Source organism: Convolutriloba macropyga, chromosome 15 (genome assembly GCF_964194025.1).
Source record: "Convolutriloba macropyga chromosome 15, txConMacr16.3, whole genome shotgun sequence".
NCBI lineage: Eukaryota > Metazoa > Xenacoelomorpha > Acoela > Convolutidae > Convolutriloba > Convolutriloba macropyga.
This window is the reverse complement of record NC_134482.1, coordinates 10,831,622-10,851,291: the sequence shown is the minus strand read 5'-3', so window position 1 is coordinate 10,851,291 and position 19,670 is coordinate 10,831,622. Positions and strand designations below refer to the sequence as shown.

The following is a 19,670-nucleotide window of genomic DNA, read 5'->3' as shown; positions in this document are numbered from 1 at the left end:
CTTTCTTCTATTCTCAGGTAACATGTAAAAAGTTCCACTGCTGTTTCTTTCTTATATTCGGAGAAGCAACTTGAGGCCTGAACTGATTTTCAGCTCAAAACCTTCTCTTTTCTTAGTGCACAAAAACAATGAGCACATGTTTTCGTATGGTCGGAACGTTATGCCAAACGCACAATCTCGAGCCTCCTCATAATCACTTGAAATCGCTTACACAGAGCACTGACCGATTGTGTTTGATAATTGATAAGTTAAATTTAATTATTTGGGACTATTTTGTCTGCTGACACTGAACTCTTGCCATAGGTCGGTGAATTAATAAATTCAGGTTAATGATTACTGGTTCATTATAGCATTACCGATCAGCATATCAAATACAGAAAAAGAACAGAATCTAACTTTTATTTCATGTTAACAAGCCGCACTCGGAAATACCAATAGTAAAACTACTTCAATAAATATCTGTTAAATTATTCAATGATTTCAAATTATGATACAATATTTTAAGTCAATTCGAAAATTCATAATTCAGCAAATACCAATATTATTTCATTCTCCGAAGGTGAAAACTGTAATAACTCATTACAAATCGTTGCCAGGGGGTTCAAACATTTGCTTCAAATGACGCGGTGGCGAATTTTTCATCTCATGGGGTTTTGTTTGGTTATTTGGTCTCGAGGGTTCGACTTTATTCGGTTTCTTCGCACTTTTCTCGCTTCCTGAAGACTTAATGTAGGTACTGGAATTGAGAGTATAAGAGCTGTTTTGGTTACTACTTAACGCCGAATTTGTGTTTGTAGGAGCTTCTAAAGTTTTGTTTTCGTTTTCACAATCGCTTGAGTTTGCTTCAGATTTAGCGGTTCTCTCCTTGACCAGGCCGTTACTACCCCCCAATGTGGTCGGGGGTGAGGACATTGCCATCTGAGCCAGCATCGAGTCCAGTTCCAGCAGTTCTTTTGGAATCACCATCTGGTCGTTATTAGTTTCAGTCTCATTTTGATTGTCTTCGGTTGATTCAACTGCTCGCTTCTTGGGCTAAAAATTGTCATTTCCTTTTATTTTGAAGAGAGGATTTGAATTGACACTTAACTTAGTTATTATAACTGTGGCCATCAACAGTAAAAAAAATTGGCCAATGAAGAATCAGAAGGTACTCTCATTTTCAACCCATACAATTAACATTTTTCTAAAAAATTCAAAAGCAACTAAAAGCCTCTTGTTAACTTGATCGGCCATTGAATTTAAGTAAACATTAGCCATTAGCATTAAGACGTCAAATGATAGTTAGAGAGCGATGGGTAGTTAACCTTCTTTCAAAATTAAATAAACCAGTACTTCATTAAAATTTCCCTAGAAACGTGATAAATCTGCTTCATATCCAAAAGTAAAATTGAGGATATTTAAAATCTAAAACTGACCTTCACTCGTCCATTTTCATTCAGGGTAATTCCTCCAGCTGACGTTTTCCTGTCAGCATTTGCGACACTATTTGGATAATACTTTCCACTTGGCTCAGTGGGTTTATGCACCTTGGATTTTCCTCTTGATCTCTCATTGGATCCGGGCAGTTGCTGTTGGGTTTCATTTGAGGCAGAAAATGAGCACGAAGATGATGAAGATGAACAATACGACATTACATTCTTTCTGTTCTCTATCACTCCCGAAATGTCCTTTTGCCTGTTCGATGGCTCTTTGCTTCTCGCACCACCTCTATGCTGAGATTCGGCTGAGCTCGTAGGCATTTTATTATGACCATTTCGCTAAAACGAAGAACGCATAAATATGAGTAATAATAGAAAAATGGGATCTTATCCGTTGGTGCACCCACAGTACGTTATGCGCCCCCAGTTACAGAGTACACAGAAAATCATATGTTAAAATATGGCGCTTGTGTCTGGCGGGTCCAAAAAATGCACCTACTAAGCTTGGGGCACAAACGGAAAAGATCCGAAAAAGTCACACGACCAACCAAATTGAGATAGACAAAATGGAGCAGCAAAACAAAACGATCGCTCAATTGGAAAATTAAGAAATATTTGGTTCTCTTGATTAATTTGTCTTTCCGATGCTGACAAAACCTTTTGTTTTTAACAATTCCAGTGAACTGAGAAGATCTTGGTCAATATTCAACCGTCAAATAATCGTGAAAAATTCTTCTTATCATTGAATACAAGATCAAAGCTAAAATTACACAAAATATGATTGCATATTTTTCCACGTGATTAACATGACGGATTAAAGATCACCGCAGGTAAATTCCAGCCCATTTTCACAATTATTAAGATTTTCTTTGCTATGGTATGGTCAACCTTAGCTAATTCAAACACAGTCCATGATAAGAAAGAGCAAAAAAAGGAAATAGACAAACTGAAATCATTTTTGTCGAAAACGTGAGCAATAATCCTCCAATAGCTTTAGTATCCAACAAGGAGGCAGGCTCGTTAATGTGCGTTCGCACAATGTTCCAACCCCGCTCATCCACGTTTTTATTTAATTTGTCTACCAAATGAGGAAGAGATAGAATACATCCAAACAATCAAAAATCGTTCGACAAACAACCAAGTGAAAAAAATAATGCTGGACTAGAGGGCCGATGAGCCTTGCCATTAATGAAAGAAGTAGCCAAGACAAACAAAAGTCAAATAATAGCAAACATTAATTACGACCAAAATTTGTCGTTTATATTTAAAAATCACTTAACCACAAAAGGAATATAGAAAAAGATAAAACCTGAATTCAACAAACTAACTTGTACTTTATTAGATAAGATATGAGACCTGTCAATAAAGAAACTCGGTAACAGGTCGACAGATAAGAGAAAAATGGGCAAAGTTCAAATATACGATTCTCTTGTTAAAAAGAACCAATTACAAATTGATTAAATTAAATACGTATCAACTCTGCTCATTAAAATTAACTTATACTTCAGAGGAAGCAATTAAAACCTGTCATTATGCATAATATGTCAGCTGACTACAAAAAATACGTCAAAAATGAAAAAAAAAAGATCAATTCAAATTAACAGGAAGGCGTTGCCGCAACATTTAAAACAATTGGCTATTCATGAAGAGCATTCAACTTCGTCAATTGCGCATTTTATAACATTCATTGGGCCGCTACAATATCTTAATAATTTGTTACGGAAACAAGACTCAAAAATGGGCAGTCCCAAAAATCACACATGAAAATGCATAGAACCAAATCCAGAGACTACTAGATGAAATAATTATTTAAAAACCTGGATAACGAGAAAAACGATGCGATCTTGACTGACTAGAAAAAAATGCGACCTGTTAATACAGAGACCAAACAACAAAAATGACATAAGTGACAAATCTGAAAAATCCGCTTATTTTGCAGCAAACATTTTCAAAAATTTTTGCAAACCATAATCTTTCAACTTAAAACAAAAACAGATAACCTTGCAGACGCTCATGAAGCCATTTGTGTTTGTTATTAATGAGAATCAATCATAAGACGACAAAAAACAACGAATAAGGGCAGATCTCGAAATTTAACAAAAAATTTATCGAAATCACAGAGTTGAAGCCATTAAAACTATAAGACACTGAAAATCATTAAAAAATTTAATTTGACAAAAAAGTTTTGAAACTTTGCTTTAGTCTCCTTTGATTTTGAATTGGTCTTCTTTTGGAAAGGCTTTTGTGAAAAAGAAAACGAAAAGAAACAAATTTTGAACAGTATCGAAAACTAACAAAAATCTAATGGAAACACATTTTTAAGCTCTTAATACATCAGATAGAGCTCGTAACACGACAAAAATTATTGGGAGCAGGATGTTGATGTGTCAATAAGGCGGCTAAGTTACTTGTTGACGACAAGGAGAACGAAAATCGGGAAGTTCAAAAACATTTCCCAAAAAAAAACAATTAAATGAGTCATTAAATCCCGTTGGCTATAGACGGAAATCAGATAATAGATTCAATTAAATATTAATAGATGCAATTAAGATTATTGATTGTCCAGAATCTTTCGTATGACAAAAAGAAAAACGGTAGGAAATAAATTTATTTAAAATTTATTAATATAATAAAAAAAATTGATTAGATTGAGAAGGCAATGACATTAGTCCTTGTTCAATAAAATTTGTTTTGATTCTCTCGTTTAGCTTTTGAGTTAAAAGAAACAAGTGCTATAATGTAAACTTGTTTGGAACAATTGCTGTAGTGACTATCTGGGCAACTCTTTCGCAAACTGCTTTCGCATAGTTTTCAGTTTGTCTGTGTTCTCCGAATTGTTTATCAATTTTTATCTTACATGTTTCCTTTGGTGTCCTGTTTTTTCCCGTCTATATTTCAACACAGATTTTTTCACCCCTGCATCATTTAACTACTCATAATATGAGCCCTCTTTTGTTTCACCCCGATTCTAAGCTGCCTATAATTGATGATAATATGATAATTAGGTATCAATCAATTATATTTAGTCTAATTAATAGAGATTAAAATCGGGGTGAAAAAGGGGCGGTTTAATTTTAATCTCTAAATTCACGGCTCAAAATTGTCCGGGAGATAAAGCTAACGAATCAACAGTTAGAGGCAAAGCTAAAACAATAAGCGAATTAGTTACCTCATCTAGTACCTAATGGGGCGAAGGCAATAAAGTAAGCAATTGAAAAATGAATGGCACCCGAGAACATTTTTTGTTTCATAGCATTTCGAAATCAGCATGATAACTGCCGACTTTGAGTTTACCATTTCTTCCAAAAACAAAGAAATACTGTTTTTAGTAGGCCATGAGTTTTATGTTAAAAGAAGAAATAAATTTACCACTACCTGTAATCGCTCGAAATATCAAAGCTACAAGTGCCGCGTTTAAACAAGATTTATTTATTTATTCGCGTAAACAGAGATCAGGATCATAATGTTTCCATTGCAAAGCCGGCAACACGAAAAGTTATAAAAAAAGATCAAAGCCCTGAATGAAAACTTAACGCCCGTAGAAGCCGTAGCTTCCGCAATTTTACTAGTAACCGACGTTCTCTCGACACAGTATGCCTTAAGTCAAAACCAACTCAATACAAACATCGCAGCATTTAAGAAAGAATATGCAAACCGTGCTAATTCAAGAACCTTCGGACCGGCCTTTTGATATACTCGATACTTTTGAAGATTATTTGCAGTATAACAGGAGAAAAGTTGACCTCGAGCGTATTTTAATTTTTGGTTATCCCTATATGATATCGGTTCTCAAAGGTTCTAAGTTTTGGTTTGCGGATGGAACGTTTAAATTATCTCCTAGAAACTTCTACCAATTTTATACCCATCATGTATATTGTCATATACAAATTCCTAATCCAGATTTAATATGAATTACACTTTTGTATTGGTTGAAATTATGAATTGGTAAAATGAAAATTTAGATTGTAGAAAGGGCTTGTGATTGGCTTATTAGATTGACTTACTAAAATAATTGAAGAAGGAGTTGCATGAAGGAGTTGGAAGAGTTGCAACGATAATCTTTCAACTTAAAACAAAAACAGATTACCTTGCAGACGCTCATGAAGCCATTTGTGTTTGTTATTAATGAGAATCAATCATAAGACGACAAAAAACAACGAATAAGGGCAGATCTCGAAATTTAACAAAAAATTTATCGAAATCACAGAGTTGAAGCCATTAAAACTATAAGACACTGAAAATCATTAAAAAATTTAATTTGACAAAAGTTTTGAAACTTTGCTTTAGTCTCCTTTGATTTTGAATTGGTCTTCTTTTGGAAAGGCTTTTGTGAAAAAGAAAACAAACAGAAACAAATTTTGAACAGTATCGAAAACTAACAAAAATCTAATGGAAACACATTTTTAAGCTCTTAATACATCAGATAGAGCTCATAACACGACAAAAATTATTGGGAGCAGGATGTTGATCTGTCAATAAGGCGGCTAAGTTACTTGTTGACGACAAGGAGAACGAAAATCGGGAAGTTCAAAAACATTTCCCAAAAAAAACAATTAAATGAGTCATTAAATCCCGTTGGCTATAGACGGAAATCAGATAATAGATTCAATTAAATATTAATAGATGCAATTAAGATTATTGGTTGTCCAGAATCTTTCGTATGAGAAAAAGAAAAACGGTAGGAAATAAATTTATTTAAAATTTATTAATATAATCAAAAAAAAATTGATTAGATTGAGAAGGCAATGACATTAGTCCTTGTTCAATAAAATTTGTTTTGATTCTCTCGTTTAGCTTTTGAGTTAAAAGAAACAAGTGCTATAATGTAAACTTGTTTGGAACAATTGCTGTAGTGACTATCTGGGCAACTCTTTCGCAAACTGCTTTCGCATAGTTTTCAGTTTGTCTGTGTTCTCCGAATTGTTTATCAATTTTTATCTTACATGTTTCCTTTGGTGTCCTATTTTTTCCCGTCTATATTTCAACACAGATTTTTTCACCCCTGCATCATTTAACTACTCATAATATGAGCCCTCTTTTGTTTCACCCCGATTCTAAGCTGCCTATAATTGATGATAATTAGGTATCAATCAATTATATTTAGTCTAATTAATAGGGATTAAAATCGGGGTGAAAAAGGGGCGGTTTAATTTTAATCTCTAAATTCATGGCTCAAAATTGTCCGGGAGATAAAGCTAACGAATCAACAGTTAGAGGCAAAGCTATAACAATAAGCGAATTAGTTACCTCATCTAGTACCTAATGGGGCGAAGGCAATAAAGTAAGCAATTGAAAAATGAATGGCACCCGAGAACATTTTTTGTTTCATAGCATTTCGAAATCAGCATGATAACTGTCGACTTTGAGTTTACCATTTCTTCCAAAAACAAAGAAATACTGTTTTTAGTACGCCATGAGTTTTATGTTAAAAGAAGAACTAAATTTACCACTACCTGTAATCGCTCGAAATATCAAAGCTACAAGTGCCGCGTTTAAACAAGATTTATTTATTTATTCGCGTAAACGGAGATCAGGATCATAATGTTTCCATTGCAAAGCCGGCAACACGAAAAGTTATAAAAAAAGATCAAAGCCCTGAATGAAAACTTAACGCCCGTAGAAGCCGTAGCTTCCGCAATTTTACTAGTAACCGACGTTCTCTCGACACAGTATGCCTTAAGTCAAAACCAACTCAATACAAACATCGCAGCATTTAAGAAAGAATATGCAAACCGTGCTAATTCAAGAACCTTCGGACCGGCCTTTTGATATACTCGATACTTTTGAAGATTATTTGCAGTATAACAGGAGAAAAGTTGACCTCGAGCGTATTTTAATTTTTGGTTATCCCTATATGATATCGGTTCTCAAAGGTTCTAAGTTTTGGTTTGCGGATGGAACGTTTAAATTATCTCCTAGAAACTTCTACCAATTTTATACCCATCATGTATATTGTCATATACAAATTCCTAATCCAGATTTGATATGAATTACACTTTTGTATTGGTTGAAATTATGAATTGGTAAAATGAATATTTAGATTGTAGAAAAGGCTTGTGATTGGCTTATTAGATTGACTTAAAATAATTGAAGAAGGAGTTGCATGAAGGAGTTGGAAGAGTTGCAACCATAATCTTTCAACTTAAAACAAAAACAGATTACCTTGCAGACGCTCATGAAGCCATTTGTGTTTGTTATTAATGAGAATCAATCATAAGACGACAAAAAACAACGAATAAGGGCAGATCTCGAAATTTAACAAAAAATTTATCGAAATCACAGAGTTGAAGCCATTAAAACTATAAGACACTGAAAATCATTAAAAAATTTAATTTGACAAAAGTTTTGAAACTTTGCTTTAGTCTCCTTTGATTTTGAATTGGTCTTCTTTTGGAAAGGCTTTTGTGAAAAAGAAAACAAACAGAAACAAATTTTGAACAGTATCGAAAACTAACAAAAATCTAATGGAAACACATTTTTAAGCTCTTAATACATCAGATAGAGCTCATAACACGACAAAAAATATTGGGAGCAGGATGTTGATCTGTCAATAAGGCGGCTAAGTTACTTGTTGACGACAAGGAGAACGAAAATCGGGAAGTTCAAAAACATTTCCCAAAAAAAAAACAATTAAATGAGTCATTAAATCCCGTTGGCTATAGACGGAAATCAGATAATAGATTCAATTAAATATTAATAGATGCAATTAAGATTATTGATTGTCCAGAATCTTTCGTATGACAAAAAGAAAAACGGTAGGAAATAAATTTATTTAAAATTTATTAATATAATAAAAAAAAATTGATTAGATTGAGAAGGCAATGACATTAGTCCTTGTTCAATAAAATTTGTTTTGATTCTCTCGTTTAGCTTTTGAGTTAAAAGAAACAAGTGCTATAATGTAAACTTGTTTGGAACAATTGCTGTAGTGACTATCTGGGCAACTCTTTCGCAAACTGCTTTCGCATAGTTTTCAGTTTGTCTGTCTTCTCCGAATTGTTTATCAATTTTTATCTTACATGTTTCCTTTGGTGTCCTATTTTTCCCGTCTATATTTCAACACAGATTTTTTCACCCCTGCATCATTTAACTACTCATAATATGAGCCCTCTTTTGTTTCACCCCGATTCTAAGCTGCCTATAATTGATGATAATTAGGTATCAATCAATTATATTTAGTCTAATTAATAGGGATTAAAATCGGGGTGAAAAAGGGGCGGTTTAATTTTAATCTCTAAATTCATGGCTCAAAATTGTCCGGGAGATAAAGCTAACGAATCAACAGTTAGAGGCAAAGCTATAACAATAAGCGAATTAGTTACCTCATCTAGTACCTAATGGGGCGAAGGCAATAAAGTAAGCAATGGAAAAATGAATGGCACCCGAGAACATTTTTTGTTTCATAGCATTTCGAAATCAGCATGATAACTGTCGACTTTGAGTTTACCATTTCTTCCAAAAACAAAGAAATACTGTTTTTAGTACGCCATGAGTTTTATGTTAAAAGAAGAACTAAATTTACCACTACCTGTAATCGCTCGAAATATCAAAGCTACAAGTGCCGCGTTTAAACAAGATTTATTTATTTATTCGCGTAAACGGAGATCAGGATCATAATGTTTCCATTGCAAAGCCGGCAACACGAAAAGTTATAAAAAAAGATCAAAGCCCTGAATGAAAACTTAACGCCCGTAGAAGCCGTAGCTTCCGCAATTTTACTAGTAACCGACGTTCTCTCGACACAGTATGCCTTAAGTCAAAACCAACTCAATACAAACATCGCAGCATTTAAGAAAGAATATGCAAACCGTGCTAATTCAAGAACCTTCGGACCGGCCTTTTGATATACTCGATACTTTTGAAGATTATTTGCAGTATAACAGGAGAAAAGTTGACCTCGAGCGTATTTTAATTTTTGGTTATCCCTATATGATATCGGTTCTCAAAGGTTCTAAGTTTTGGTTTGCGGATGGAACGTTTAAATTATCTCCTAGAAACTTCTACCAATTTTATACCCATCATGTATATTGTCATATACAAATTCCTAATCCAGATTTAATATGAATTACACTTTTGTATTGGTTGAAATTATGAATTGGTAAAATGAAAATTTAGATTGTAGAAAGGGCTTGTGATTGGCTTATTAGATTGACTTACTAAAATAATTGAAGAAGGAGTTGCATGAAGGAGTTGGAAGAGTTAGAAGAATAGAATAAAGTTGCAAACAATTGTTTTGAATTTGAGGGAATCTGCTCAGAACCAGCATCTGAAATAGAAAAAGGATAGAATTAATAGTGTTAGAAGATATATAATCTCTGTATTGCTCCAGCTTGCCTCTATGCCATCCTTCCAAACAAAACGGGAAGAACGTGCAGCCAATTATTGGATGCTTTAGAAACTTCTGCCCCCGATTGTGAGCCCGATGAGGTTCTGCTAGATCTGGAACTTTCCCAAAATAATGCCTTCCGAAACCACAATCCAGCTTCAATGCTATCTGGCTGCCATTTCCATTTAACCCAAAATTTTGTTAGGAAAATTGGAGAACTTGAATTAAAAAGGCTAGTGTCAGAAAACCATGAAGTTGCCCTGGCACTTAAAATTATCCCTGCTCCAGCTTTCTCAACAACTGAGGAAATAGAAAAAATCTTCTGAATTGATTGTCGAGGAAATAACTAATGTGTTGGATCAACAGCACTTAGATAGCTTTGTTATGGAAAAACTAGACGAGCTTTGATTTTATTTCCAATCAAATTATATCAAGTTTTCACTATTGAACCGTCCTCCTATATTCCCCGTAAATCTGGACTGAAAGATACTTAGCCATAGAGGGAACTGAATGAACAACTAATGCAGTTAAGAGCAGGCATTATGGGATACAAGCCTTGTTCAGCGGATACCACCCGGGAAATTGGCAACTGTCGGCTAATTTGCAAACAGACTCTGCGGTGCAAAAGTTAAACATTCTGAATACCTCATCCGGACAAAATTACTTAAAGAAGAACAAGTACGAGAGCTTGAAAGCAAAGGCGCAGAACTTGACGGAGATTTAGCGGGATAAAACTGACAATCATTTTTTAGAGCTATTGCCATTTGTATTTGAAATGCTTTGGTGTTTAATGTGTTTTCGTGTTAATTTAAATTTGCAATCCATCTGAATCCTTTTGAGTTGGCTCCCTCCTTGCCTCCTCACGGAGTTACTTCGAAGCATTATGGAATTACGGGCACTAACCCTACGATGGGACGCTTAATTGGTACAGCTTTACCACTCTTAGATATAAAACTTGCACAGCATAGCTGCTACAAAAAAAATCAACCTGGATCTTATTGAAAAATCTGTTAAAAATACGGTTAAATTTTGTTTTGATTTGCTCATTTATGACTGCCCAGAAAGAAGGGTTTAAAATATAGCTTGCATCTTTCCATTTAAAAAGTACGGGTTCTTCCGTCATCTAGTCTAGGACAGTTTTTGAACTTTTTTGATTGAAATCAAAGTGCAACATAAAAGAGGTCAGACGTGTCAAGTTTTCTTTTTCGATCAACGGTATTGCGCTTTAAAGCCGTCTCGTCATTATTCTTCGATCTCAAACAAACTTTAGCTGTTCACTTTTGAAGGTCTGTTTTTGTGTTATTTAAGTCCTACGTAAGATTTCGGTGTTAAACCGATTTTGAAGGTGAATAAACTGCGGTGTTAAATGACTGAGGGGTAATTATATACGGGGTTAAATCATAGGGGGTTCAAAGAAATGAAAGAAGAGGTAGAACCGTTTCCTTTAGGCTAGAAAAAGCCATCCTACCTAAAATTAACAGCCTTTTTATGCCACTTTTTTCTACTAACTACTTTTTAAGTTACCCAAGGTTTCTGAAGAATTAAAACACCAAAAAAGAGCAATGCATTTTTGCACTTTTTTGGTTCAATTTTTGAGACTGCTTTTCTATGGAATGTTTTTCTTTCATTCAAGTTTTCTTTTCCACGTGAACGCGCCTTCTTAACATAAACCAACTACACTCCGACGAATTAATTTGATATGACAGACTTCGTCTCAATTTAATTGTGGCCTGCTTCAGCTGGGCGATATGAGGCTCGATTAAATCACCAAGGGCTTTAAATGATGTTATTGCAGCTTATTTTGATGATGATTTAGAGTGGAAAATGAAAAGTTTTTGCAGTTTCAGGAGCACTTTTAGTAGAAACGTCCACTAATTAAGTTAAGCTGCTAAAACTTCTTTATGTGAGGCATTTGAGATCACGCATAATGCAAGCCAAGCTTAAAATGCTCACTCGAAAAGTCAAATCGGTCAAGCGAAAAAATTTATATGAAAGGCGTACACGACTACAGTAATTACTTAAAACTTCTTTCGAGCGCCTTCTGATTGCCAAGTAGCTGCAAAATTATCTAAAAATGCAAATCAAAATTTTCTTTTATTAGAGCCGACAAATTGTACAATATTATAGAACATAACCAAGTATCAATAGCTCTCGGACAAATAACTCTCAGACGACTGGCGTGTCCATTACAAATAATTCTATTTATATCTTATACATGGTTTTTACCTTACACTTTGCTTTTCAAAGTTTTGTTATAGAAAGCTAAAAAGTAAAAAAATTGCAAAAAGTCTCAGCCGGGACCGTAAGAATTAAAGTTACTAGTAGTGGACTACCAGCTAGTTCGAGGGATCAAATTACGGAACAACCCTAATTTTTTTATCGTATCAATTAACAAATGCCTATTTCCCCACTTTTATTTTATATATGAGGTCTGAAATGTTTGATATTTACATACGCACCTGACCACTAGGCGTCTGTTCATTTAGATTGAGACTGTGAGATGACAAAGACGAACTCTCATTTCCACTTCTGACCTCACCGTCAGTGCCTCTCCCATCCCCTCTTCCTCCTTCCCTCGGGGAAACATCCCCCTCCATGTTCGACACCTGCAGTGTTCAATAATTTGAGCTGTGATACTATCAAGTTTACTAAAATGTGACCCCCCCCCCCCCCCTCCTCCTCCTCCTCCTCCTTCGATTTATGACTCTTATTTACAAACTTTGAGTTATTGTAAGTCACGTTACTATGTAAAGCTGGGAAACAAAGTAGAATAGATCTATATATAGGGACATAACCTTTTCCCAAAATCGATTTCTAAATATAGAAGTAAACAAGGCGGCTCGGTAATGTGCGATCGCACATAAAGTTCCGACCCCGCTCATCCCCAATTTTGGCATTATTGTCTACCAAATGAGGAACAGACAGAAAAACACAAAAATTTCAAGTATTTTTCAAACAAAAAACTGGTGTATGAACGAAAAGATAGCCTCCAGAGCAAATAACTCAGTGGAGTAAAAAATGATGCATAAGATTGATGAGATATGCCGATATTAAGAAAGCGAGCGAAGACGAACGGCAAAATCAAACAACAGCAACAAACATTCAAAAAATTTATTCCCATTTTAAAAAACAAAACTTAATAACAAAGTCAAAATAGCGTCAGATAAAACTGAAAATAAACAATCAGCTGGTAATTCACCAGAAAAAAAATGGTTATTCACCAGTTCATAATAAAGCTTGGTAACAATGAGACAAAAAAGAACAAACTTTAAAGTTAGAAAATTCGCCGAATTTTTTTAAAAAAAAAATTAATTTCAAAGTAATGAAAACCATTAGGAATCAACTATAATATCCCATAGGTTTGCAATTACCAATGCTTCTTCAATTTTTTATGCAGTTACAAAAAAAACAAACAGACAACAAACAAAAAATCAACGAAAACTTGCCAGAAAATGCTTTGGAAGCCGTAGAGCCATACTTTTGCCCCCAAAAAATGTTCGATTGCATCTTCGTTTAACACCGATAATGTATTATGTGGCCGCTCATTAACGAAAATAAGCAACAATTAGACAGAAAAAAAAGCAAAATTATGTATTACTTGTTTTTTTTCGAAAAAAAAAATTATTTCCAAAGACATGAAAACCATTAAATACAAAATGAAAAGGTTGAATAGGTTCGTCCATTCTTCCAAAGGAAGCGCTTGAGACCTGCAGGTATCCAGAATATTTCTTACGTCTACAAAAAGAACGTCAAATATGACAAAAATAAAAAAATCCTTCTTTTTTTGTGAAAAACCCGTGTGGAAGCCAGTAAAGTCATAACGAATTCTCTTAAAACAATAGGTTTTGTGACACCAATCCCATACCGTTTGACACTTTCCCTTGAAATGTATTGTTTGACATCTCATTAATGAAACTAGGCAACAATTAGACCAAAAAGACAAAATGCAAGATTATGTAAAACTTGTTTTTATCGAAAAAAATTTATTTCCAAAGACATGAAAGCCATTCATTACAAAATTTAATAGGTTAGTTTATTCTTCCAAAGGAAGCCCTCAAGACCTGAAATTATCCAGAACATGTCTTACGTCTACAAAAAGAACGTCAAATATGACAAAAATCAAAAATTAATTTACTTTTTTGTGTGAAAAACCCGTGTCGAAGACAGTAAATTCATATCGACTTCTTCAAAAACACTAGAGTTTGTGACACTGATCCCTTTTGACACCTTCCCTTGAAACAATAATGTCGTCGTTAACCTGTAATTAACGAGACCAGGTAACAAACAGATAATAAAAGGAACAAAATTGCGAAGTTGAAATGTTTTTTTTTTTCATTTTGGAAAACAATTGTCATGAAAGCCATTATCTATCTTCTAATTTTAGAACATCGGCCCATCTACTCATCCCGGAAAAACCAATCAAACCGGGTCATTGTACAGGAAATTGAATACGACTAAAAAGACAAAGTAAAAACGACAGTTAAAAACAAAATTAAAAAATTCAATTAAATTCTTCAAAAAAGTATTGTCGAAGCGGTAAAGAACCACAATCTATATCTTTAAAGATCTAAAAGTTATCAATTGTGTTTTATTTTCAACGCGAAAAATGTGATATATGAATTGACAACAACGTGATAATTTGACAAAATTAGAAAACATGAAAAATGTGCAAATACCTAAAAATCTAAAAAAAAAACTTGTGAAATCTAGTGGTATCACAGCCAGAACACCATAACTTAAGGCGCAAAACCGCAATAAAGACTAAATTTGAACTCAGAAGAAAGAAGCAGCACTCTTTGATTGCTGACACTAAGCTACAACTTGACCAAAGTAAGAGGAAAATGAAGGCAAAGTTCAATAAGCCAATTTTTATTTAAAAATCAAATATTTTGAAAGTCAAAACGACTATAAGCTTTCAAGCAATCAACTAGATAAATTATGTGCAAGCTAATTAGGAAGCCAATAGGAACTATCACTAGTTAGCTCTGATTTGAAATGTTATGTTATTTAATCAATATAAAAAAGATCGAATTTTTTTAATAAAAAACCGACTGTTGACAATCTATTATTTTTGGCTGGTAACGGTCCAAGAATGGTACAGAACTAGTCCTGCTAATGTTGATTGTACATGAGGAATATTTAGATTTTTGGAATGTCATTGACTTAGATATTTTGTTGTTAAAAAATCAAAAGTAAATGCTGCGTTTTTGATAATCAACGAATAAAGTTAGCAAAAAACGGCAAAGTTTTATTTACAGAGGACTCTCAACGGAAGTTGAAGTGGAATTAGCCCCCTTTTCAGTCTACAAAGATTGTGTTAGTGCTGTTTGGGTGTGCACTTCCTGCAAATTTAATCAGAGTGGACTAAAGAAAATTATTTCGTGCTGTTTTTGATGAAAAAGTCTGAATTTTGTGAAATTTTTAGCCGGAATTTGTGACAAAAAAATCAATGAAAATAGCCGACAATGTAATTTGTGTTTAAACGTAAAATCAACAACATTTTCATGAAAAATTTTATTAAATTTTATCAAAATTGGCGAAATTTTCGTCAAAAATTCCAAAAAAAGATGAATGAAATCAACGGAATTCACTCTATTTTCTCGAAAGTTTAAACCTCGATATCTCCCTGTTAAAAACGAAAATCAAAAAAATCTTTTTAATTCCATATTCTACGCTGGACAAGCTCTCTAATGATACCAGTCTCAACTCTCTACGATGAATATATCGATCGGCCAAAATTGACTGAACAAAAAAAACCCAGTTGAGTATATAGTTCCTCCCCCCCCCCCCCCTCAAGAGGGGTCGGAACAAAAAATTCGAAACTCCCAAAAAGAACAAAAGTTTTCATTACCATATGTGACGGAACCAATGCTTGTCTGTTTTGCACTGATAATGGCTTTCATAGGCTAACAAAAATTGGGACTAGCCAATAACCGAAGAGGGGGTGGGGTGGGGGCAGAATTAGTACTGTAAATACTACCCCGAAAATTCTAGATACAATTTCTGTTGCTTTTTGTGTAAATTCAGTTGAGTCTGAATAACTGACTCAGAAGTTCAGTACTTGCTCAAAAATCTTTAAAATTTATAGAGGGCAGCATCACACAAGCGTTGGAGGGCTTCTGCATGTCATTCTTGATCATGTTGTTGATCCTGCCATTACAGTCTCAATGTATGTACAAATATTTGTACTCTATGAAATCGATTATTAAACTGAAAGACTAATTAAGATCTATGAAAGCTAGGAATTCCCGTACAAACCTGTTCGCTTAACAAGGCATGCAGCTGATTAGATTCCTTCAGCACCGGCAGAAACTTCCCTAACTGGCTCATAATGTGCATCCGTTCAGCACCCAACAAGGCTCCTAAATTCTGGATAAACAAGTCGATCGAACCGTTGTCAAATAAATACGCGTAAATAATCGAATTAAACTGTTTGACTTCGTCTGGGGTCAGAATTTTGTGAATGTCTTCTAGAAATTTGCGATCTGATTGGACGGACGACGTTCCGTTTTGGTTCATTATGAAACTACTTTCACGTCTTGGGGTTGATGAGGCATTTAGTCTAGATTGCAAAGCATTGTCACGATGCGGGGCGTCCGAAAATGCCCGTTGATGGTGATATTGTTGAGGTGATGAGAATATGTTGGGCGAGTTTCGATTCATGTACGCTACCCTTAACTGAGGACTGAAATAGTCTGGTCTCGGGACGGGTGAGTAATGCGAAAACTGGGGTGGCGAGTCGTAGAACAAGGAGCTACTTTTGGGTATGTCTGGCATTAGGATACTAGTTGGGCGTGAAAATCGGGCAATTTCTGGGCCACTTGCAACCGAGGTTTCCAGTGCAATTGAGGAATTTCTGGAGGAATCTGGCGCTAACATTTGGAAAGCTGGCGAGTTTTCCATTGGCGTGTTTTGGTTTGAGGAGCCGTTCAGGAATTGAGGAGATTTCATCGGAGGTGTGAGTGCTCGAACCGCTGATTCACTGAAAAGTGTGGCGAAAAGCTGTTTGAACAAAGCACAAGTTTCGTCAGCTTGAGCCGAACTGACGAACTTAAGCACGACTAAACGACAGTCCGAAGATCGCTTAGCAGCATGTGTTGATGGAATAACTTTCAGGAGAACATACGTAACCGCACAATCTGAAGCCATGCCTATTGAGTCAATTTCATGCAAAAATACTCTCAATAGCAACGTTTCTGAGTCGCGTCTGAGAATTTTGATATTATGAATTGACAAGCTTATGATGACGTCATCACAGGGTTGGTACGTGTACGGTAACTGACCACGCTGTTTAGCTCTGTCGATTGTCGTAAGCACTGTTTGCCGCGAACTCATTGGAAAATTCCTTTGAACGTCTTTCAGGATTCCCAGGTATTGCGATTCCACTTCAACATAGCTTTCGATAAATATATGCGGGTCTAGGAGGTAATCCGGGGCCTGAAGAATCGGGCATTTTAGGGGTCGTTTCGATCTGCTGGGAGAACCCGGGAATCCGCGATTCATGTTTCGGGAGGAGTTGATATCTCCATGGGAACCATAACCCGTACTCGAACTCCCCGACCCCCCAAACAGGAAGTTCTTCAGCTTACTTTTCTTGGGTCTGCTGCTGAGTGATGAGGAGCTATGTTGTGATGTATCATGCGAACTATTCCTGTTTTGTAGGTCGTTGTGTTGTTGACCTGAGATACTGTGTCTCGTCAGCTGTTGCAGGGAGAAATACTGGAAGTCTTGATCACTTTGTATATACATTTAACACGCACTTGTTTAATAATGGCCACAATAACTTAGCAAGTTAAGAACTCAACACTCCGGTCCATAAAGACCAACTGAACGAGAACAGATTGACTGCGACAATTAAGCCGTATGTGTTGTGTAGATTTGAAAGCGAGACGTTGTGAGTAAGCGGCAATCCTTTGTGTACAGGTGTTTGATGACTGCTCGTGCGTGTGACAACTCAACAGAGGGAGAGGGGTGGCAAATTAAGTGGTGGCGGTTAGAATTGTTATCAAACAACACAACTGAAATTAGTAAGGAGATTATTGTAAACACAAGTTAGCCATAGTCTTTGCAATCTGTGATTACAACATCATACATCAAAGCCCATTTTTGGCAGCCGGGCTCTTTATCTATGACACATTTCTTGTTCTCGGAAAACAAACTCGGCCAAGATTAAATTACCTCGATTACCGATTTCTTTGATCAAAAACAATAGAATTCATTTAACAATAGAAATTTATTCCTTTCTTCGATATTTAACTTAATATTTGCTAATAACTTTTGGGATTAAATGCAGCCAATTGTAGCTTAGTTAAATTTCTAAGTAATTATTTAAGTTAATAGCCAGATATAACAATACAGCTTTTGTAAGATCTGTCACTCCTTATAAAAAAGCAGCTAACACAGACTAAAAGAACGAAGAACATAGTAACGATAGCGGTACATGCGTATAATTTAGATGTAATTTGTATTTATTTTGATTTATAAACAATGTCTAAAAAGCAGCTGCTTACTGGACCAAGTTTAATGCTAATTAACTTAAATGAGCAAAGCTGTCCACAATAGAAATTCGCAGATGATTAAAACCATCGATAACGAAAGAGCTGTTAAGGACCAACCAATTTAAGTCCTCTTAAAAATGGTAATGATTTCTATCGTCGATGAAACTCGGCTGGACCAATGATGAAGTACACAACTGATGTTGAGTCACAAAAATTAGAACTAAATTTTGTTAAAAGGTACGGCCTTGCAAAAACAGATACCTACTGAAGGTTTTTCTCAAGGGTTTTATTCACCTTGACCAAAAATTTTTACGACAGCTTAAAAGCTCTAACAAACACATAATTTCTGTTTATCATTTCCTGATATTTCCTTATTTGATTTAAAGGAATTTGTCCAACTTATGCATTGTTTCTAAAATCTGCCTCGAGAAAACCCCCAACAAGATTGAGTTATCCTCAGTTCACAAATGACCAATCTCATTTTGAGAGTCAGGGAAGTCATGTGTGACCAAATAAATATTCCACAGAATGAGCAGAAAGCTCACCGAATAAATGTGAAAGACGACCTCACAGATCGTAACGAAATTTTGACGACGAAACAAAGCATAACACGAGAAATCCTGATTTACAATAATTCAAACACTTATTCACAAACACCAAAACACGACCTCGAAACACCTAAACATAAGCAAAACATTGTTGAAAAACGACAAAAAATTGAAAAAAACTAAGTAAAACTGGCTGTAAAAATTGCTTTCCAAAGACCACAAAAGTGATTTCCTAATCTACCTCCAGTTAAGATCTGATATGGAATTTTTGCTTCACGCGTACTAATTCGTGTTTTTGAACCAAATTTCATTTAAATTACAGCGTGGAAATAATTCAACGAACGTTAAAAAACACACGATCAATATTAAGCACAAAAAAACCGAACACTAAACTTAAGCTCAAAAATGCCAACATTGAAACAACTTTCAATCGTCAGTAATCAAAATATTAAGCGAACAATTCAACTCTTTCAGCATACCTTTCCATCTCCAAATAATAAAATGCAATTAGAACAATTAAAACTCACCCAATTAAAAAAAACTATTAGAGAATTTAGTTATGATGATTTAAATGAGCTACTCTTTCATTGAAAGTAATTCCAATTGTCTCCACTACCCGCGGTAGCTTCTCGACGTCTCTTCGTATTAAGATTACAAAACTCTTGATTACTATCTTCAGATAGCATATCTATATGGAATCTATGTTAGATATTATGATGTTAGTAAATTATACAACATTGGAACTTGTGATCGGTTAAAGTTACAGATAGAAAAATCATTCTGCCTGTGCGAAAACGTTAAAAAACAAGGTCTATTTGAAATGGGGCGCAGCCCAATTGAAGCAAAGCCCGTCACTTAACAATGAGACATCAATCTTGAA

General features: G+C 35.0%; 1 protein-coding gene across 1 annotated transcript; it reads right to left on the bottom strand.

Moving 5' to 3' along the window:
- Positions 1–385: 385 nt before the first annotated feature.
- Positions 386–18,168, bottom strand: LOC142354616 (uncharacterized). Its single transcript, XM_075406953.1, has 4 exons — positions 16,003–18,168; positions 12,204–12,350; positions 1,416–1,757; positions 386–1,032 (listed from the first exon to the last, which is right to left on the bottom strand). Exons 1-4 carry the CDS (start codon positions 17,491–17,493, stop codon positions 580–582), a joined length of 2,433 nt encoding a protein of 810 aa, XP_075263068.1. The 5' UTR covers positions 17,494–18,168; the 3' UTR covers positions 386–579.
- Positions 18,169–19,670: the final 1,502 nt, after the last annotated feature.

What these genes read in the sequence shown, in the direction of transcription:
- LOC142354616 (XM_075406953.1), bottom strand. Translation starts at nt 17,493, where the DNA reads ATGTATATACAAAGTGATCAAGACTTCCAGTATTTCTCCCTGCAACAG. An exon ending in ATGCCTTGTTAAGCGAACAG is followed by an intron (nt 12,351 to 16,002) that starts GTTTGTACGGGA and finishes TGAACACTGCAG; the next exon opens with GTGTCGAACATGGAGGGGGA. An exon ending in ATGAAAATGGACGAGTGAAG is followed by an intron (nt 1,033 to 1,415) that starts GTCAGTTTTAGA and finishes GACAATTTTTAG; the next exon opens with CCCAAGAAGCGAGCAGTTGA.